At 54.6% G+C, this 21,060-nt stretch overlaps 1 protein-coding gene across 9 annotated transcripts in view; it reads left to right on the plus strand.

Annotated features, from left to right (window-relative positions):
* Ncor2 (nuclear receptor corepressor 2) overlaps positions 1 to 21,060 on the plus strand; it is a 147,744-nt gene that overhangs the window by 120,123 nt on the left and 6,561 nt on the right. For 4 of the 9 annotated variants that reach the window (XM_029566529.1, XM_029566530.1, XM_029566528.1 and 1 more), the window contains 20 exons: positions 3,071 to 3,235; positions 4,151 to 4,287; positions 4,748 to 4,850; positions 4,990 to 5,094; positions 5,235 to 5,332; positions 7,543 to 7,693; positions 9,600 to 9,740; positions 10,048 to 10,128; positions 10,602 to 10,897; positions 12,079 to 12,433; positions 13,552 to 13,776; positions 14,291 to 14,542; positions 15,359 to 15,508; positions 15,615 to 15,746; positions 15,829 to 16,006; positions 17,660 to 18,075; positions 19,109 to 19,261; positions 19,348 to 19,493; positions 19,729 to 19,922; positions 20,437 to 20,586. In XM_029566529.1, the coding sequence (XP_029422389.1) occupies positions 3,071 to 3,235; positions 4,151 to 4,287; positions 4,748 to 4,850; positions 4,990 to 5,094; positions 5,235 to 5,332; positions 7,543 to 7,693; positions 9,600 to 9,740; positions 10,048 to 10,128; positions 10,602 to 10,897; positions 12,079 to 12,433; positions 13,552 to 13,776; positions 14,291 to 14,542; positions 15,359 to 15,508; positions 15,615 to 15,746; positions 15,829 to 16,006; positions 17,660 to 18,075; positions 19,109 to 19,261; positions 19,348 to 19,493; positions 19,729 to 19,922; positions 20,437 to 20,586 (3,628 nt within the window). Of the gene's footprint in view, positions 1 to 3,070; positions 3,236 to 4,150; positions 4,288 to 4,747; positions 4,851 to 4,989; positions 5,095 to 5,234; positions 5,333 to 7,542; positions 7,694 to 9,599; positions 9,741 to 10,047; positions 10,129 to 10,601; positions 10,898 to 12,078; positions 12,434 to 13,551; positions 13,777 to 14,287; positions 14,543 to 15,358; positions 15,509 to 15,614; positions 15,747 to 15,828; positions 16,016 to 17,659; positions 18,076 to 19,108; positions 19,262 to 19,347; positions 19,494 to 19,728; positions 19,923 to 20,436; positions 20,587 to 21,060 lie in introns of all 9 variants that reach the window. The other 5 variants (XM_029566525.1, XM_029566524.1, XM_017799698.2 and 2 more) reach the window with 3 other exon arrangements.

The raw sequence follows: 21,060 nt of genomic DNA on the forward strand, positions 1-21,060 counted from the left end.
GCATCTGCCGGGGTATCTAGTGTGTGGACATCTGTGCTGCTGGACACCAGGATTGGAAGCAGGAAGAACTGGTGGTAGGGGGTAGGGGGTGAAAAGCAAATGGGGCAGGGAGGATGCAGAATGACATACATGCTATATGCCTAATGGGCAAATCTGTTGCCTAGGCAGTTGCTGGAGGTACCGCTGAAGGGAGAGGAGTCAGCCATGGGAAGATGGGAGAAAGTTCATTCCAGGCAGTAGAAACAGCACATGCAAAAGTCCTGGAGTTGGAAAGTTCTTCTGGGTCTGAAGAGGTGGGAGGGGAGTGTCAAAGAGGTATTTGACTATAATGAGGTATTTTGTGTATAACGGAGAATAGCTTTGAGTGACAGTGCATTGGGGGAGGGGCACGTCATCTGATTGGGGTCATGGGAAAATAAGTGTCTGGTTCCTTTTAAGAAAGGGCAGCAAGGAGTAGGGCAGGGGTGGGAGGCTGAGGTACTATTCCCAGCAACCATGGGGTAGCCTGGACTTCGCAGGTAGCTATGTAAGTGGGAGGAAGGGGAGGCTTGAGTTTGTTCCTAAGGCAAAGCCAGCAGGACATGGTGATGACTGTCAGGGGATGAGGGCAAGGGTATCTCACTAGTGTCGAGGCTGGGGCACACTACAGTGAAAGATGAACTTTGAGGGGTCAGGTGTGGTACAAGAACAGCGTGTGGCATGAAAACAGTGCCAGCCCAATTCAAGACAATGCAGGTAGGAGGGGAAAGCCACTGGTGGGGTCATGCTGGGCAGCTATAGCAGAGCGGTGCTGGAGCCACCCAGGGCCAGCCAGGTCCTGCCGTGATCGGTCCCAGGTCCTGGGAAAGGAGCCAACAGCTCGAGGTCAGTGAGGCTGGCCTTGGGCCCATCCATGTGGCCAGGACAGCATTCTTTCCTAGACTCTTTTCTGGGGTATGTTGCACCTGGTGGCGGGCTCTGTACCTCTCATGTGGTCTGGCCACAGCTCTGCTCCCTTGGGGACACATGAACCCAGAACTCAGGAAGTCTGCCTTCTCTGTCCTGGCTCCAGCTGGGAGCCTTGAGACCAGGCCGGTCCCTCAGGATCCCCAGGCACTGCTGGAAGAACAGGTTGTCCCTCCTGGCTCTCAGCCACCCCTGCACTGGCCAGGTCTGGCCCCATTTCCTTCCAGCCTGAGACTTCTTCTGTCCTCCTAACTTTATAGGGCCAAGCTGGAAGGGGCAGCCAAAGTGCACACAGGGCCAGGGCGCCAGGGGACCCAGGCCCAGGTATTTGAACTTCCTGGCCTTGAACAATCCCTGTGGCTTGACAAGACCAATCCCACACTAGTTATTCCCATGGGCCTTCGCCTCTTTAGAGTACAAATTCAAGAGGAGTTTGGTCTCCCCTAGGGGAGAAATGCAGACTGCAGCACTCAGGCCTCTGCCCCTGCATGCTGTACCCATGGTGGGCATCACTAATGGATCTCAGCACTCTCCTGCCACGCCTTGCCTTCAGTACAACCTGTGTGTGGAGGTAGCCTAGGAGAGGACATCTGTCTGTTGTTCCTATCCCAGGGGTCATGACCACTGTCCTTCACAGCTCCTAGGTGGGTTGTGACCCCCACCCCGACACAGCAAAACGCATCTGCCCAACACTTGGTGCTTAGAACAGATTTCAGCCAAAGCAAAAGGCTAGTGGGGATATTGTGAGGACTGGCCTTACCCTGGGCACCTCAGGCAAAGAGCACATGCTGTTCTTCCTATGGGTCATGTGGGATAGGGAAGCACAAGCCATGGGCTACAGCCAGCTTCCAAAGCTTGCAGCTCTCCCTTGCACTTATCATCTGAGGCCTCGGTCTTCCTGTTTTTGAAATGGGTTCTCTCTTCATCCATTCCTAGAGGATGTCAGGAAGGTGAAGGAGCAAATATGCTAAGTGTCTCCCAGGAGACCATAACCTATTGCTGCTGTTTTCAATCACCTGGGTTCAGTTCCCTGTGTGGCCACACTTGGCTGTTGATCAAAGAGATGTTGTCAACTAGATCTGGTCTGTGAGTCCGCCATAAGCACCTGCAGTGTCTGGCAGAGTAGATACTCAACACACAGACTGTTGCTGTGCTCATACTCACCCTAAATGGCTGGCTTGCTTAACCACTTGTGCTGCAACATGCAGCCATAGTGCTCAGCAAACCTTCCCCACCCCTCCTGTTCCCTTAGATGCAGCTGGTGTGGTCTCGGGGAGCAAGCCACGGAACAAAGAATTCAGCCTTCCCACACATACACTCCATTGCATGTCTTTGGCTCTGCTATGGATAGTAGCTCCATGGACAGAGGTGGCCAGAGTTTAGAGAGGCCCTAAGCTGCTGTTGGCCACTCCCAACTTAGAGGTCTGATGAGCCCTCTTTCACCTGGCACATGTGACATGCCCATGGGATTATCAAATCTCAGGGCCCCATTCTTTTTTATTTTTAATTGATTCAAGAATTTCATACAATGTATTTTGATATTCAGACCCCCTCCCCTATCTCCATCCTCACCTTACCCCTACCCCCACCCTCACCCCAAACTTCAAGTCCTCTATTAGCAAATGAAAGCCCCCCCCTTTCCATCTTACATAATACATTTGAACTGGGTGCCAGAGAAACCATATCTCATTAGAATGTCAGTGATCTATAAAGTAAGTGTCCACTCCCCTTTCCTTTGTATGTAGTTTTGGGTCAGAATATGCCCAGGTTTCTCAGAATGGAATTTTCATACTTGTTTTCTGTTTCTCTTACTGCTTAGGATTGCCAAGTAGGGATTTCTTCTCTTCAGCAATCAGAAATACTTGGGTTTCCCCATCTAAGTCAGTTATTCATAGTCAGAGCCCCATTCTTGTGCACAGAAGTGCAATGTGGTCTCGGGGGCCACTGAGGACCCTGGCCACTGCCGTGAGCCATTCCCATGAGCAAGTGTCATGGGCAGCATTCGGGCATGCAGACTTGAGGCTTTCCAGGGGAGCCCTTGCTATCAGTGCCTGGTCAGGGCACTGCAAGGTGAAGGAGTGGCAGATCACTGCCTGACCATCCACCTCACCCCTCCACCCCCCAGCAGAGAAGCCTTCGTTTTTCCCAGCCTTCTCAACTGAGGGCCCGAAGCTGCCCACTGAACCCCAACGCTGGACATCAGGCCTGCCCTTCCCCATCCCTACTCGTGAGGTGATCAAGGCCTCTCCACATGCCCCGGACCCCTCCGCCTTCTCCTACACACCCCCTGGTGAGTAGCCACTATGTTGGTTTGGCCCACACACTATTATTAGGCAGCAGCTGTTTGCATTGGCTCAGGACCACATGGCAAAGGATGGTGTAGGACCTGGCTGAAGGGATGGCCTGTTCAGTGCAGGGATGGGGATTGGGGCTAAGATTTGGGAAAGCTATAGCACTATATGTCGTAGCCAAAGAGAGTTACAGGAGGAACTTGAGCTGGTGAAGGGCAGGTTTGCTTGAGAGATGTTTTCCAGTAGTGGTTCAGAGCGAGAGAATGGGCAGTGGGAATAGCCTAGAATTGGGGGAGGGCCAGCCTTGGTTGATGGATGCCATGAGACTATTCTGAGAGCCACCTAGTTTTTCTAGCCCTGGTGGGCCTTACCAACAATAAAAGTAACACAACCAAGGGCCAGTACAGACTGATAATCAGTAGAAGCTGTCCTAGGTAGAGCTAACCCTGAGGGACCAGTGGGCCAAGAGAGCTAAAAGAAAAGGGAAAGGCATGCTAGGCAGAGGGTAACAGCATGTGGTGAAGTCCAGAGGCAAGAAGTATGTGATGCTTGAGGTGCCAAATCAGGATGTCACAGCAGAAACTTACTACCCAGGCAGCCCAGTCACATCATGCTAAAAGCCATGCTAGGGGTGACTCCTGAAGGCACTGGAGAGCCATCACATGTTTACAGCAGAGGGAGGGTATGGCCTGGTGACTTTTGAAAAGACCATTTGGCCTTTGTGAAGGAGTAGTGTCATAGGGAAGGAGTAGAAACAGGGGTGCTGGCTTAGAGACTTAGGTGTGGACTAAAGGGTGACACTGCAGGTGTGGAGGGAAGGTCCAGGGCTGTGGGGTTCCAGTGGAGGGCTCAGGTTACCCCTGAAACAGAGACGTGTAAAAGGGCCCCCAGTATACACTGATGTGTTCCTACAGGTCACCCACTGCCTCTGGGTCTCCACGACAGTGCCAGGCCTGTCCTGCCACGCCCCCCCATCTCCAACCCACCACCCCTCATCTCCTCTGCCAAGCACCCTGGTGTACTGGAGAGGCAGCTGGGTGCCATCTCCCAGGTGAGGGCCTTCTCTCTTGGGCTGATATCCACATCATGGTTGGCCCATGAAGCCTAGGTTGGGACAGACTCTAGGGCCCTGAAATGTTTCCAGGGAGTAGGGTGCTGGAAGCTGACTGGAACCCTCTCTGGCTACTCAAGCCAGTCTGTAGGTCCATTCAGGTCACTGATTATGCATCCTTAGGCAAGTCACTCAGTATCTCTGGGACTTAGTTCACCCTTGGTTAAGTGGAAGGGCTACAGGCCATGGAGCAGTGTCACATGGTGTACACTTGGTCACCTCTGTGGCCTGCCTACTTCCACCGCATCCATACACTTAAGTATCTGCCTCGCCAGAGCATTCTGCACTGTGTCCTTTACGTGGGCACAGGTATCTGGAGAGGTATTGGCGTATTGCGGCCTGCCCATGGCCTTTCTCCCCATGCCTGGATCTGGCTGTGACCTGCTCTCTGCCCCAACAGGGAATGTCAGTACAGCTGCGTGTCCCACACTCAGAGCATGCCAAGGCCCCCACAGGCCCTCTCACCATGGGGCTGCCTCTTGCTGTGGACCCTAAGAAGCTGGGTGAGCATCCTGTGACCTTTGGCTCCTGGGACCTGTGCTGAGTGTGGGAGATCTTGGCCGTGGAAGCCCAATGGGAAGGGCTACCTGGAACCTCCCTGTATCCTCCCATGGTCCCATTCATGCTCTTACTTGTCCCCAGCACCCTTCGGTGGAGTGAAGCAGGAGCAGTTGTCCCCACGGGGTCAGGCTGGGCCACCTGAGAGTCTGGGAATGCCCACTGCCCAGGAGACATCTGTGCTGAGAGGTGAGGCCAGACTGACCACCTTCTTCATCTATCGGGGCCCAGAAGCTTTCTTCACAGCTGTCCCCTTTTGAGCCCCCAATAGGTATAATCAGGTGGCTTTCAGGCTTAGGGTCCTAAATGCTGTGTCTCATGCCTTCCAGGGACGGCGCTGGGCTCCACCACCAGCGGGAGCATCACAAAGGGTCTCCCCAGCGCCCGTACTGCAGACGGCCCCAGCTACCGTGGCTCCATCACACACGTAGGTGCCAGGGGCAGGGTGGCACAGGCCAGCAGGCAGAGCTGGGCAGGCTGACCTCGGAGCAGACCAGAGACAATGAGGTTGCATGATTCACTGTGCCACGTGGGGTCGGGCCTAGGATACTGAGCAGAACAGGCCTCACTGCCTCAAGGAGCTGAGGTGTGACAGGAGGAAGCCAACATTAGAGACAACCAGGCAGGATGACCAGAGTGTCAAAGCCATGAATCAGTAAAGTGCCTGGACCAAGAAAGTCACTTGGGCCAGAAGAAGAGGTGCTGTGTCAGCATGGTGAGAAGAACTTGAGGGAGCAAGCTCTTTAGGGCAGGACTGATGGATTCAGTAGTGGATGTGAGCCAGTAGCGAGGCTGGGTATAGTACCCACTGTGTGGCTGAGCCTGTGTACACAGCCCCCACACAGCATGCACAGACAAGCAGAGGGCCTAGCCACAGGACTGCTCACCACAGTGTCATATTGACTCACGCAACCTCACAGCCCTGCGGAGACAGCCCTTCATGCTTCAGGTGTCTCCAGACTCTGTCCATTTCTAAATCTTGGGCTTTCAGAGCAGAAGCGGAAGTCCAGCCAAGGGCACCCAAGTTCCAACTCTGCCATGCACTCCTGCAGGGGCTGCTTCTCCTTGACTCAGTTTCCTCTCTGATAGAAGTCTTCTTGGGACAGTCATTCTAAGGAAGCCATAGGAATTCAAGGTGGGCACCCACTCGAAGCTTCTGGCCTCCATGTGCTGTAGGGGCCAGGTGCTGAGTGACCCACCCAGGGGCATGGCACCCTGTGCTCCCTGTTCTCAAGGCCATGTGTACCCCTCCCATTGATTTGGATGCAAGGAGAGTGGTGGTTGACACTCTTAGGTCTATTCACTTGGGATAGTCAGTGACATAGATATTGATGAACCACATGGATAGCAAGTGGGATCATAGTACCCACTGTTGTCTGACCGCCCCAGAGCTCAAGGCCACCTGGCCCCATATCCTGCTCAGCTCCCTGTCTCATATGTGGGCCTTAGAGCACTCTGTAAGAAGACTGTGGTAGCTCCCTTGTTTCAAGGACTTCATCTGTGAGTTATAGAAAGTAGGAATGCAGCCTGATTGCATCTTTGTACTTGGAGCCCCCAAACAGCAGTGCCTCCCCACCATACTCCCCACTTGGCAACCAGGCACTAGCTAGTGCAAAAGGCCTTTGCTGACCAATGTCTGACTCCTCTGTCCAGCTCTCCCAATCCAGGTGACCACCTGAGCTGTCTCCATCACCACCCTGTGTATTACTGTCCATATATGAGCATGCCAGGGAAGCTCGGGGAGCCCCAAGCTTTGAGTGCTCTACCCACCTGAAGTCCAAGATGAGTGGCCAGAGTCACTCACAGGGACTCAGTAGAGCAAGCCCAGTGGGGCACCCAGCTTGGACATAGCAGAACCCCAAATCTGCTCCTGGGGTCATAGAAGAGGGACCTCAGGATTTGGGGGGACCTTGTCTATGTTGGGGTCTTTGAGAGTCAAGGCCAGGCCCTCATTCTGTACATATGTACTCTGAGAGGTGAGGTGATTTGATAACAGTCACACAGCAGCTCAGAGTAACCTTCCCCTCATCCCCGAAGGTCTGTCTTTAAGGCTATGCTAACAGCTCTCAGAAGTCACACAGAATGGGTGCTGGTCCATAAGACCATCTGTACTCTTCTTGAACTCCTCTCCTGACTGCTCACCCCCCTCTAAAGTGGTGTTTCTTAGTTTGTCAAACTTGTCCCCAGGGGATATTAGGTGGGATCTAGGGATATTTTTGGTCATTATAGTGGACAGAGGATGGGGATGTGTAAGTCAGTAGCACCTGGCAGTTCCAGGCTAGGACAAGGTGCCTGGGTGGTCCCATGACTGTTATACCTGTTTACCCAACTGAAGTAGGCACAATAACATGCAATGTTATGTGGGCCTGTGAAGCTAAGGCAGGAGGATGGTATGTTCTAGGCTAGCCTGGGTTACAGAGCATCTCAGTGAAATCAAATAATAACACTTTCTGGTAGTGCTGGTCCTCTGCCTCAGTGACCAGGTGAGTGGCAGGGTGTTTGGAACACTGTCCATCATTGGCAGCAACTGATCACTGTTCAGGAACTATATCACCTGAGGCTGTGTTCTGTGTATGACTGTGGGTGAGTCATGAGGGTCGCCCACAGCTCCAGGCACTTACCCCTCTGTACCTGTAGGGCACGCCAGCTGACGTCCTCTACAAAGGCACCATCAGCAGGATTGTCGGTGAGGACAGCCCAAGTCGCCTGGACCGGGCCCGGGAAGACACCCTGCCTAAGGGCCATGTCATCTATGAGGGCAAGAAAGGCCACGTCTTGTCCTACGAAGGTGAGTGTGGCCTCAGGCAACCACAAGGCATTGGAAGCTGAGCAGGATGGCCACACCTGTCTCCCTCTTTCCCATTCTCAGGGGCTCTGTTGTCAAGACAGACTTGGGCAAAAACACTGTGGGTCAGGGACATGGTCTCCTAGCCCCCCTGGTTTCCTGGGAGCTACTCTGAACCAAGCCTTTACCAGCTTAGAATGAACCTATGAGAGGTGTATTGGAAACCCCTTGTTGATTTAAGTTATGTAGACCTTTGAAAGACATATCCCAGACTGCTGACTGGGATATATGCACTTGGCTGAGAGAGGAGGGTTCCGGAATCACACAGGCAACTGACTCTGTGTCCCTCTTAGGAGGCCTTGACAGGTTAAGGGCTAAGCCTAGGCCCTGCCTACCTTACAGATGGGGAGACAGGCACATCCATGTCCAGGGTCCTTCTGCAAAGACACCGTCCTGGCCCCCTGAGAGACAAAGCAATCCTGGGTTAGGGAGGAGCTGTAGGACCTGTGGAGGTATCTTCAGGCACAGGCAGAGCTGAGGTGATACTAGGAAGCAATCGGAGCAATTTCCTGTCCTGCAGGCCTGCAACCCATTAAGGTCTGGACTGGCTTCAGTGACTTCCCCTGTTCCTCCTAGGCTGGGAGAGCTGTGGGCAGCTTTGTAGCCAAGACAGGGAAGACCTGGGATGGAACCATGGCTTGCCTTGCTCTCTGATTGGTCATGAAGGGTGGTGACCAGCATGGCCCCAGAGTGTCTCCCAGCAACCAGGTACCCCATCATCAGCACCAGTAGCTACAGGCCTGGTACCTGTTACCTTCCCTGTTCCCAAAACCCCACAGCCATCCTAGCTTAAGGGGTTCAAGGGGCCCTATGTGGCTTAGGTGCTTATCAGTAGAGCAGTCTTGAGGATAGGGGCTGCAGCTGCCTCAGGTACCAACCTCATGTCCCAGTGATGGTAGGAATCCCCAAGGGCTGCTGGAGCTGGCAGTCTTAGTCAGAGCCTTTGCATGAATCATATCTTGGAAGCCTCCACAGCTCATAACCTTCTAGCCCATCTGTGTGGGAACTTGGATGCCCCCATGCTCTTTATGCAGCCAGTACACCTAAAGTGGCCCAGATGGGAGGACTCCAGCCTGGCACCACTGTCATCCTCTACCCCCCTACCAGCTATGCCCTCGTCTTGTCTTTGTTTGAGGTTTCCCCAGGTCAGAATGGCCAGGTATTAGGGGAAAATGGTAGAAGAGTTCGTAGCAGGCTGCATAGCCTGGGGTTATCCCTGTTCAAGAGTCTCACAGAGCAAGGGCCTAAACAACCCTCAAGTGGTTACTTGCCTAGATCCATGGGTTGAGCTGTGGCTCTGGGCTTTTTCTGGTGCCCTGGTCCCAGAAGAGCCCAGCCCGGTGGCCACAAGCCCCTGCCAGCCAGCCTCCTCTCTGCTCCAACCCCCAGCCTGCAGACTTGTCCTAGAACACTTGTGTTTATACGCATATCAGCATAGACAACTTTCTGGTGTTACCATGTATGCACACATGCAAAGCTACACATTGTCAGGCACGCTGTGGCACACATGTGAAATGGCTTTGTGCAGTCCTTGGGCTATACACATCTGTTCTTGGGCACATAAATGCACATAAGCATGTGGAGACTGCCCTGCATACTCAGTGTTGACATGTCTTTGTGAATATTGCACATGTACCCATGGTCACAGGTGCATGCCTACCTACCCTGATAGCAGCCTGGAGGGTGGTATGCCCTGTTCTTCCTGCCCATTTGAGCTGCTGTGAGGGTCTCACAGGCTCATCCAGCCCAGCTCTGCCTGTCTGTAGACCAAACTCCATGTCTGCAGTGTGTCAGCACCCTGCAACCATCCCCCCCCGCCCGCCGTGTGCTCTGTCTGTCTGGTCCCCAGGTGGTATGTCTGTGTCCCAGTGCTCCAAGGAGGATGGCAGGAGCAGCTCTGGCCCACCCCATGAGACAGCTGCCCCCAAACGCACCTATGACATGATGGAGGGTCGCGTGAGCAGGGCCATCACCTCAGCCAGCATCGAGGGTGAGTATCCCTGCCCTAAGTAGCACATCAGGGCCTGGCACTGCCCCTGGAGCTTCCCAGACACCCAGCTGGAGAGGAAAGACAGGCCACCCCTTGGCATACCCGGAGGAAGCCAGTACAGCAGTAGGCCAGATGTTACAGATGGAGAAACTGAGGCTCAACCTGGAGGCCAAATGGGACCCATGGGATGGAGCACTTGTTTGTTGGGTCTTGTGTCACCACCTTGGTGACCTTGATGGGGACTGCTGCTGGTAGACCCCAGCCTGCTTGGGCACTGTGTAGTGACGGCTGTCCATATTCTCTACAGGGCTCATGGGCCGGGCCATCCCCGAACAGCACAGCCCCCACCTCAAGGAGCAACACCACATCCGCGGCTCCATCACTCAAGGTAGGACCCCCTGCACCCTGCTGCACAAAGCACTGCTCTCCAAAGACAGCCCTGCCCTTGGAGGTTTGGTGGACCTGCTTGGGGCTCAGTAGGCCCAGAGTGTTCATGTACAGACCAAACATGAACTAGGGGTTTGAAAACAGAGCAAGGAACCACCTGACACCCTGAGTAGGTAGAGTGATTTCTGTGCTTGGTATTGACCCCAGAGCTCCTCTGCTTACCAGTGGAGTAACTCAGGGGGTAACTTGAGTTCGTGCCCTTGTGGTGAGCTATAGAACTTTCACAACTTAGTGATATGTTTTCAATGAGTGTCCTCACTTCATATGAAGAAGCAGGCTCAGAGAAGTCAAGTCAGGTACCCAAGGTCACCAGGGAGGGTTTGAAGTCAGGCAGTCTAGTTCAGACCCCACCACAGGGAGCCCCCAGACTGGGCCCAGCAAGGCTACTGAGAGTTAATGCTGTCCATCCGGCAGGGATCCCACGGTCATATGTGGAAGCCCAGGAGGACTATTTACGGCGGGAGGCCAAGCTCCTGAAGCGAGAGGGCACACCACCACCACCACCACCCCCAAGGGACTTGACTGAGACCTACAAGACCCGGCCCTTGGACCCCCTGGGTCCCCTGAAGCTGAAGCCAGCCCATGAGGGCGTGGTAGCAACTGTGAAAGAGGCAGGTCGTTCAATCCATGAGATCCCGCGGGAGGAGCTGCGCCACACACCTGAGCTGCCCCTAGCCCCACGGCCCCTCAAGGAGGGTTCCATCACTCAGGTACGGGGACCATGGGAGGAGCCCGAAAGACCCCAAAAGGTTCTTATATTGGCTTCATTTCGCTGGTGCATAAATTGAGGTTCAAAGAGGTTAGCCACTCTGACAGTCTTGACTCTCACACCCACATCTCCACCTACATTGTGCCTCAAGGCACTCAATAGGGGACCTGCTGTCACACCCACCGGAGAGCTATTGTCCCCTCCCATGTCCATGGCATGATGGGAAGGAGGAGATTGAGGCAGCTGGGCAAAGGTACCTGGCGAGGGGAAGGCCACCCCATGCCATGGAAGCACCCAGCTCTTCTTCTCCAGGTGGTTGAGCCACAGGCCAGCATCTGCCCCCATATCCAAAGAGCAACCAGGATGATTCTAGAGTATTTGTTTAAAATTAGGTGCAGCCCCCTTTTAAAAAGCACAATAACCAAAACATTGTGCCCTCCTGCAATCCCAGAACTTGGGAGGATTAAGGCAGGATGATTTTGTGTTTGAGGCCAGCCTGGGCTGCATAGTAAGACCCTATCATCTTTTCTTCCTTTTTCCTTTTTCCTTTTTTTTTTTTTGGTTTGGTCTTTTTGAGACAGGGTCTCCCTGTAGACCCAGCTGGCCTAGAACTCACAGAGATCCATCTGCCTCTGCCTCCTGAGTGCTGGGATTAAAGGCATGTGCCACAATACCCTACTGCAACTTTTGAAGTTTATAAAAAAGAAATTATAGAATAAGTGGAATTTGAGACCCAGGGCCTGGCTAAGCACAGTGCCCCCAAGCTTACTGAGGCTTTTGGGTCAGTCTATAGTCCAGCTGCACAGTTCCCTTCTCTGTGAATGTAACACTAGCCTTGGGGCCAGGTCCATCCTGGAGCTGGAGCTGCATGAGCTGTAGAATTCTATGGTATTGCAGGATATGGAGGTCTTCTTGAGTGAAGGAAGGATATTCACCTACACCTGGCCTCATTCCATACCCAGCACCCAGGGACCATTAGGTGGTTAGCACTTGCCCCAGAAGGGCTGATGCAGAGCCTTCTGCTCCATCCACAGCCCCCCACGTGGCTCTGGGGCCTCAGCCAGGCTGAACTGAACAGGGTAGCCAGTTATAAGTACACCCATCCCCTGCCCTGGAGACCTATACATTCGCTGAGGCACAGAGAGGTTGGGCAGACAAAACAGGCCTGCTCCCTCTCCCCAGGGCACTCCACTCAAGTATGATTCCGGAGCACCCTCCACTGGCACCAAGAAGCATGATGTGCGCTCCATCATCGGCAGCCCAGGCCGGCCCTTCCCGGCTATGCACCCACTGGATGTGATGGCTGATGCCAGGGCACTGGAGCGTGCCTGCTATGAGGAGAGTCTAAAGGGCCGACCAGGGACCACCAGTGGTGCAGGGGGCTCTATCACACGAGGGGCCCCAGTTGTCGTGCCCGAACTGGGCAAGCCGCGACAGAGCCCACTGACATACGAGGACCATGGGGCACCCTTCACCAGCCACCTGCCACGAGGCTCACCTGTGACTACGCGGGAGCCCACACCCCGCCTGCAGGAGGGTGAGTGGGTGAGGTGGGAACATAGACTTCTGGCTGCTTCACCTTCCATGGGTTACCCAGGCCATTGCACCCTGCTGTGGCCAATCTACTGCCTTGTCTCCACGCTGCATTCAGAGCCCTCTTCGAAGGCACCCTGGTACTAATTTTTTTTTAAATAATTTAAACCACTGCTGGGGAGACGACTCAGTGGCTAAAATGCTTACTACATAAACACAAAGCCCTGCAGATCCCTAAAACCACATAAAAGCCAGACACAGGAGTGAGCATCTGTAACCCCGGCCCTCCTTCAGTGAGATGGGACAGGACAGGAGGATCTCCTGACACTCATGGAAGGCGGGAAGCGAAACCTGAACTTGCCCCCTGACTTCTACAGTCCATGGCACACGAGTGCCCACGCTCACACAAAGATTAAAATAGTTATTATTTACATCAAACATTTCTACCACGTCAGCTTATATCTTTTTAGTAATGTTGCTCTGCCTAGGGAAAGAAAAGCTTCCTCCCTGTGGTCTGGGGTGCCTGCATGTGGGTCTCCACCATTCCATCTCTTTAATTCTCTCAGCCCAAGCTCCTCCCCTTCCTCCTCTCCCACTTAGCAACTTCCACACAGGGCCTATGCACATGCTTTCCTTAGCCCAGGAGGCGTCCTTTCACTTCTGTTCCTGACCAACTCCTGTTCATCCTCTTCTACTCTGATCATATATCAGACCTTGGGGACACTTAAGACTACCCTCCACCCAGTCCTGGCCACATTCTGTGGCATCCATGCTGCATTTGAGCTTGTGTGTCTATCTCAAGCCTGGCTCATCATCCATTTCCTGCCTGGAATATCAGCTCCATGGGGCTCAAGATTCTTGCCTGCTTTGTTCTTGGGATCTCCCCTGCTCTTGGCACAGGAAGTACCAACCCATGAATAGGTCAGAATGAAGGAAAGAATGGAAAGAATGAAGGAACAATGATCAAATGGCTGAGTGAGATTTCACAAGGGACTGACAGGAGTGAGGAACCGAGGAACCTTTCAGCAAGTCGGGAAGCTCAAGGCCCTGCAGTAGCCTTCCACTCTTCCTTACCTGTAGGCCCTGTGCTGAGGCTGAGGTCACTGTGACCTTTCCCCACAGGCAGCCTCCTGTCCAGTAAGGCATCCCAGGACCGAAAGCTGACGTCGACACCCCGAGAGATCGTCAAGTCTCCGCATAGCACCGTGCCCGAGCACCACCCCCATCCTATCTCCCCCTATGAGCACCTGCTCCGGGGTGTGAGTGGCATGGATCTTTACCGTGGTGGCCACATCCCACTGGCCTTCGACCCCACCTCCATACCCCGAGGAATCCCTCTAGATGCAGGTGGGGACCCTGTACTTGGAGACTTTGGAGCATCAATAGCTGTGTTCCCCTGGGTGGGGCAGTTGAGGCCTGGAGAGTGGGAAATAGACTGAGAGCTGAGATAATTAGTAGGTTAGTATAGAGCAGGTTCTGGGGTGTGGGCTGGGTACACATTTCTAAGTGGTTTTTTCCTGCAGGACTTATCAGTGTGTTTAATATTTCAGTTGCACTGAATGGAAGCTTCAGTGTGTGCCATGATCTGGAGCCTTTTTAAGGAGTGTCTGCTAAGCTATTAGGACCCATGTTTTAATGTCCTGGTTTGAGAGGGCTTCCCAGAGCACTGAGAAAGGGCACCTCATGTGATGGTGGGGAGCGCAAGTCTTGGTTGACTTAGGTGTTGGGTTCTGTTTACATTCTGGGGAGGCATGTGGGCGTGGGGTGGGGGGAGCTGCCAGGGCAGAAGTAGGGAGTCTGAAGATGGGGCGTGAGGACAGAGTATAGGCTGCCTGACCTTGCCTTGCTCCCTCCCCAGCAGCTGCCGCATACTACCTGCCCCGACACCTGGCCCCCAACCCCACTTACCCACACCTGTATCCACCATACCTCATCCGTGGCTACCCTGATACCGCCGCCCTGGAGAACCGCCAGACCATCATCAATGACTACATCACCTCGCAGCAGATGCACCACAACGCTGCCTCCGCCATGGCCCAGCGAGCTGACATGCTGAGGGGCCTGTCACCACGAGAGTCCTCACTGGCCCTCAACTATGCCACTGGCCCAAGAGGTGAGTGGCCTGGTACTGTGCCTGTCGGTGGAGTCTCATCCTGTCCCTTCTTATGCTGCCATGTGTAGAAGACGTGAGTTCTTGTGTGCCCTGCACTGTGCAAGGTGGATGGAATGGGCCATATGTGGGCCACGTGGAAGGTGCTGAATATGCCTGGCTGGCTAGATGGACCATGGTGGTGCCTGCTCCCTCTGTGGAGAATGTCCAAGATACTACAGGCATTTATTTATATGTGGCAGCTACATATGTGGAGGGTGTCTCCTCCACAGTGAGTGTGCATATGTTGTTCTGGGCCCTTGGTGCAAGGTGCACTTAGGAGTTGAAGAGATCAGAACACAATCTGTGATCTCAGCATACAGGAGGGTTGAGAGTTCAAAATCAGCCTCAGCTACTATGTGAGACTCAATATGAATAATAAAAGGGGGTGGTGAGACTTCCAGAGCCTGTGAGGTACACAGTTGCCTTACTCATGACTATTCAGGGGTGCCCTCCAGGGCCAGCTCTAGATGACCCAGTTAAGGTCCAGTCAGAGAAGCTGACTAAGGGTTTCTGGCAGGGCACGTGGAGGGGTGAGGGCTGAGTACAGGGAGCTGATGGTATGGGGTGGGGCTGAGATGCCAACCTCAGGAAGCATCCACTGCTTTGTCCGGGAGCCGTTGGCCAGGAGGCACTGTGAACTGTGCCTCTGAAAAAGGGGCCTGACACCAAGCTTGGTACCAAGGAGGACTGCTGCCAAGGCACAGGGTCATGGGTACATACCCTCCAGGAAGGAGACCCAACCCCCTTCCCTGCAGCTATAGCTTGCCTACCCCATAGGTATCATTGACCTGTCTCAAGTGCCACACCTGCCTGTGCTGGTGCCCCCAACACCAGGCACCCCTGCCACCGCCATGGACCGCCTTGCCTACCTCCCTGCGGCACCCCCGCCCTTCAGCAGCCGCCACAGCAGCTCACCACTGTCCCCAGGTGCGCCTTCCAGAAGGGTGGGTATGGGGGTGCTTGGCTCCCTGTCCCCCATGGGCAAGTTCAGCCCATTGTGCTTTGGCTGAGATTCTGGCCTTGGGGTTCCTAGGAGGCCCCACTCACCTGGCTAAACCGACTGCCACGTCCTCATCGGAGCGAGAGAGGGAACGTGAGCGGGATCGAGACAAGTCCATCCTCACATCCACCACAACAGTAGAACATGCACCCATCTGGAGACCTGGTAGGGCACCCCAGACCCCGCCCTGCCCCAGGTCCTCATGGGCCACCTGGGCCTGCCCCCTGACTCGGCGGCCTGTCACCAGGTACGGAGCAGAGCAGCGGGGCCGGGGGCAGCAGCCGTCCTGCCTCACACACCCACCAGCATTCGCCCATCTCCCCCCGGACCCAGGACGCTCTGCAGCAGAGACCCAGCGTGCTGCACAACACTAGCATGAAGGGCGTTGTCACCTCCGTGGAACCCGGCACGCCCACGGTCCTGAGGTGGGCCAGGTTGGCACCGGGGGGAACAGACTTGGGGGGAGGGTACACAGATGGACCTTCAGGGAGGGAGGGTGTGTGTGGGTAGGCAGATGGGCATATGGGTAGAAAATTGAGCATATGGGAGGACTGGTGGATGGGTGGATGAATGTATCAGTGAATAAAGTATGAGTGGGTGGGTAGGTGACAGGTAAGCAGGTGGAGGATGGCTTAGAGGACAGGGTATGCAGCAGGTAGATGATGAGATGCAGTAGCTGGGCAGATGACAGTGGGTGTGTAGAGGTTGCTTTGGTTAGGCAGCTGATGGGTGAACAAAAAACATGGCTGACTGGATAGGGGGTGGGCGACTGGACAGATGGATGAATGGGCAAGCTGGTAGGTGAATGGTGAAGAGATAGGTGGATAGACAGGTGAATGGGGAGTGTGGGTGAATAGATGGATAGCTGGGTGGATGGGTGAGCAGATGGATGAATGGGTGGGAGAGCAGATGGATAGATGGATGGATGGATGATTGACAGGTAGGTAGATGGATGGATAGATGTGTGTCTGATGGATGGATGGATGGATGCATGTGTATATGGATGAGCAAATGGGTGGGAATAGAAGGGTTGATAATAGGTGGGTGGATGGGTGGATAGATAAGAGTTGATGGATGACTTGATGGGCAGATGGATGGGTGAATGAATGGGTGGATGGGTGGGTGGTTGAGTAGATAAATGGGTTGATGGGCAGGTAGATAGGTGGGTTGGTGAATGGATGGGCAAGCAGATGGATGAATGATTGTATGGGAAGGCAGGTAGATGGGTGTGTGTATGGATAGACAGATGGATGGGTGATTGGATGGAGATGGATAGAAGGGTGGGTGGGTGGATGGGTAGATGGATGGATTGATAGGCAGGTGCATGGATGGGCAAATGGATGGATAGACAGATGGCTGGGTGAATGGATAGATGGATGTGTTGATGGGCTGATAGGCAGGTAGATGGATAGTTGAGTGGATGATTGAATGGGTAGATAGGAGGATGGGTGCATGAGTAAGTGTGTGGTAACTGATGAGTAAGGCCTAGGAGTTAGAATTTGAAAAGATGGGGACAGGAAGCTTGGCAAGTGGCCACTGTTACTAGAGTTGCCTTTGTAGCTAGCCAGAAGAGCTGGAGGTCCTGGGCCTATTGGGGGCCTTTGCTTGCTAATCTCACACTTCATGGCTCATGTATTCCTCACAGTGCTGAGAAGCCTGACACTCATGCCAGGAGGAGTGCTTCCTGCCCACCTGATGGGCTTCCTGCTCTCTCCTCACCCCAGTGGTATATGGCAAGTGGCAGTAGCCACTTGGACAGAGTAGGAGTAGTTCAGTGTTTCCTGCATTACTTCTTTCTTCTCAGCTAGAAGATCTGGCACTCTTGCTTTAATTAGAGCTGTAGAGTCTGAAACAGTGCTTGGCACCTGGTAGGGACGGGTTCAGTAGAAAACTCTGGGAGTGAGTGACTAAATGGGTTAGGAGACAATACAATCCACATATCCATCAGGAGAGCAGGCTTATTCTGGGAACTGTAGAGAGCATGGGCATCATAATCATAGGCAGTAGGGACTCACGAAGGGTGTTGGCATCAGGGAGTGGCTCTCTGCACCTGCCTGACCCCTTCTCTTCTTCTCCAGGTCCACCTCCACCTCTTCACCTGTCCGCCCAGCTGCCACATTCCCACCTGCCACCCACTGCCCGCTTGGTGGCACCCTTGAAGGGGTCTACCCTACCCTGATGGAGCCGGTCCTACTACCCAAGGAGGCCTCTCGGGTTACCCGGCCTGAAAGGCCTCGCGCAGACACTGGCCACACCTTCCTTACCAAGCCCCCAGCCCGGGAGCCTACCTCCTCACCCAGCAAGAGCTCTGAGCCCCGGCCCCTAGCAACCCCCAGCTCCAGCCACTCGGCCATCACCCGCACCCCAGCGAAGAGCCTCGCACCCCACCACGCCAGCCCGGATCCACCGACGCCTGCCTCGGCCTCAGATCTGCACAGAGAAAAGACTCAAAGTAAACCCTTTTCCATCCAGGAATTGGAACTCCGTTCTCTGGGTAAGACCACCCTGACAGCGGCCACGTTCATAGACGCAATAATCACGCGTCAAATTGCTCACGAAAGGGGGCCGCGAGAAGGAGGTTCGCTGGCCAACGACTCCCCTGGCGACGGTAAGACTTCTGGCCCGCCGCCCGCCCACCCCATCTGTGGCCTAAAGATATTTTCAGATCTTTGCTTTTTATTTTTCCCCCAATTTTTTAAATTGGTTTTGGAATTTTGTTTTGAAACCCGTCCTCGTCAGTTTGCACGCTGTGGTGACACTCAAACCGCCGTGCCATCCCATGCGGGGTGCCTCATCGTTCGCACATCCTTTCATCATAAGTTTTTTGTTTTGGTTTTTTTTTTGTTGTTTTTATTTTTTGGATTTTTTTCGCCTTTTTTTTCCCTTAATGAATGGATCTGTGATTTGGACTCTGACCGCGCCTCCCATCTCCCGTGTCTAGCTGCACCTTTGTTTAGGGGAGCAGGGAGGGAGGCTACGAGGGGCTGCCGCTGCTAAGTGCTGCCACTCTGCATGGAGCACATCTGATTTGAGGAAATTGAAGCAGTCAGGATGGAAAGGGCGTGGGGAGAAGAAGGAGGGGCGCTCATGCTGTCCAGGGGGCACTGGGTACCCAACCATCCCATCCCAGCATGCAGAGAGGAGGCCCCTCTGTGCTGGGCCAGGGATAGCAGGGCTGGGCCCAGGCAAGGCTCGGGATAGAGCATCCCTCTAGCCCTGAGCTCCCACTCTGCCCTTCCTAGGTATCCACCCCCACCTGCCTGTCTTACTCTCCCTCACTCCAGCCCCCACTGCCCGAGCCAGTCTTCCATAGTCCTTTGGGTGTGTCTTTCTGTGTGTCCCAGTCTCTCACTATTCCTCCCTCTCTGCCTACTGCTCCGGGTCACTGTCTTGAGGTTCATACCCACCAAAGCTCACTCCTCTTCATCTCAGGGCCCAGCCAGTGTGGAGGACAGACGGGTTGGGTGGTGGCTAGCTCCTCAGACCCAAGCCCACACTGCACTCTGACTCCAGTGTACCTGTTTCAGGTTACCATGGTGGAGCTGCCTATAGCCCTGATGGGGTGGAGCCCATCAGCCCTGTGAGCTCACCCAACCTGACCCATGACAAGGGGCTCTCCAAACCTCTGGAGGAGCTAGAGAAGAGCCATCTGGAGGGAGAGCTGCGGCACAAGCAGTCAGGTGTGCCCTGGGAGAGGGGTGGGTGCGGAATCTGAGGCATGAATCCAAATTGCCCCCAGCCCCTGACAGTTCTGCTGTATCCTCAGGCTCTATGAAGCTCGTTGGGGAGGCTGCCCACCTTTCACACCTGCGACCACTGCCTGAGAGCCAGCCGTCATCCAGCCCACTGCTCCAGACTGCCCCAGGCATCAAAGGTCACCAGCGGGTGGTCACCTTAGCTCAGCATATCAGTGTAAGTATCCATCCCTGCCCACTGTCCCTGGGAGAGCAGTTGGCTACAAGGGTCACATCCCAGAGTCAGACAGTCACTAACATATGCTAGCTACCATGCCAAGTTCTCTCCTGGGGCTAGTGCCATAAGGCCCACATGGGCACACAATCAGGAGGCTGAGAGCCAAGCCAGGGTTCTGCCCTACCCCACTGAAAGGTTCTGGAAGGATGGCCCCTGAGCTGCTCCCTCCCTGCAGGAGGTTATCACACAGGACTACACGCGCCACCACCCACAGCAGCTCAGCGGCCCCCTGCCCGCCCCTCTCTACTCCTTCCCTGGAGCCAGCTGCCCAGTCCTGGATCTCCGTCGTCCACCCAGTGACCTCTACCTCCCACCCCCTGACCATGGTGCCCCCGCCCGGGGCTCCCCCCACAGCGAGGGGGGCAAGAGGTGAGGATGCACCCACACCTGTGTCAGATGATGGCGGGGTGGGGGGGCAGTGAGGGAGATGATGTACAGTAGAGCATTATACAGATGGGAAACAGAGGCTCAGAGCCAATGTGTAGTAGCTAAACAAGGACATGGCACTCATAGCTCCCAGGCTTCAACTGAGTATCATATACATTCCAACTCAGCCAGGGGACAGAGACAGTAAACCTCCCATTTGACAGATGGGGAAACTGAGACATGGAGACATGAGCCGCCATTCCTCCCACTGTGTACACATACTCCCACCCCTGGCTGGTCCTGGGGCTCAGAACATGGGAAAAGGGGACCCCTGGGCCAAGAGTAAAGGAAAGCATGTGGGCTCAGGGTCCCCATACCTCAAGCTGCTGTCTGGCTTTTCACAGGGATGTGTGTACAGCTCTGGCTTGTACTGGTACCCAGTGGGGATGGGGGTGGGAGTTGGGATGTCTCCTTTGAGGGAAAGCTCTATCCACAGCTGGGATGCTCTCTCCACCAGGTCCCCAGAGCCCAGCAAAACATCGGTCCTAGGCGGCAGTGAGGATGGTATTGAACCTGTGTCCCCACCAGAGGGCATGGTCGAGCCAGGACACCCCCGGAGTGCCATGTACCCACTGCTGTACCGGGAAGGGGAACAGGGGGAGCCCAGGTATCCCTGTGGCACAGAGCCCATGCAGAAGTGGTGTTTTCGGCTCCTCAAATGCCCATGGTCTCCACCCTCTCCACTCAGCATGGAGGTGGATACGAGCTTCAGAGCTCAGTTGGCTGATTTGGGACATACACCTTCAGGGGCTTCAGTGGCAAATCCCCCCTGACACACACACACTGTGCCATCCTGGGGTCTCAGCCCAGGCTGTGCCCTGTTCTTAGTGCTTGCTGAGGATTTGAGAAATGATGAACTGAGCTAGACCAGATGGGGGAGGGGGAGGGGGAGGATATGGGCATGACAGGCCTCCAGCCTCTAGAGGGTGTCAGCTGAGCCTGCCCAGTAGTATCTAGGGCTTCTCTTGGACATCTAGCTACAGCAGCTTTTCAGGACAACTCACAGTCCTCCTGGGAGGCTTACAGGATACCCCAAGCCAAGGCTAGGCACCCTGCAAAGAAGGTCTTGGAAGGCACAGTC

This window comes from Nannospalax galili, unplaced genomic scaffold (assembly GCF_000622305.1).
Source record: "Nannospalax galili isolate Female #2095 unplaced genomic scaffold, S.galili_v1.0 scaffold218, whole genome shotgun sequence".
NCBI classification, from domain to species: domain Eukaryota; kingdom Metazoa; phylum Chordata; class Mammalia; order Rodentia; family Spalacidae; genus Nannospalax; species Nannospalax galili.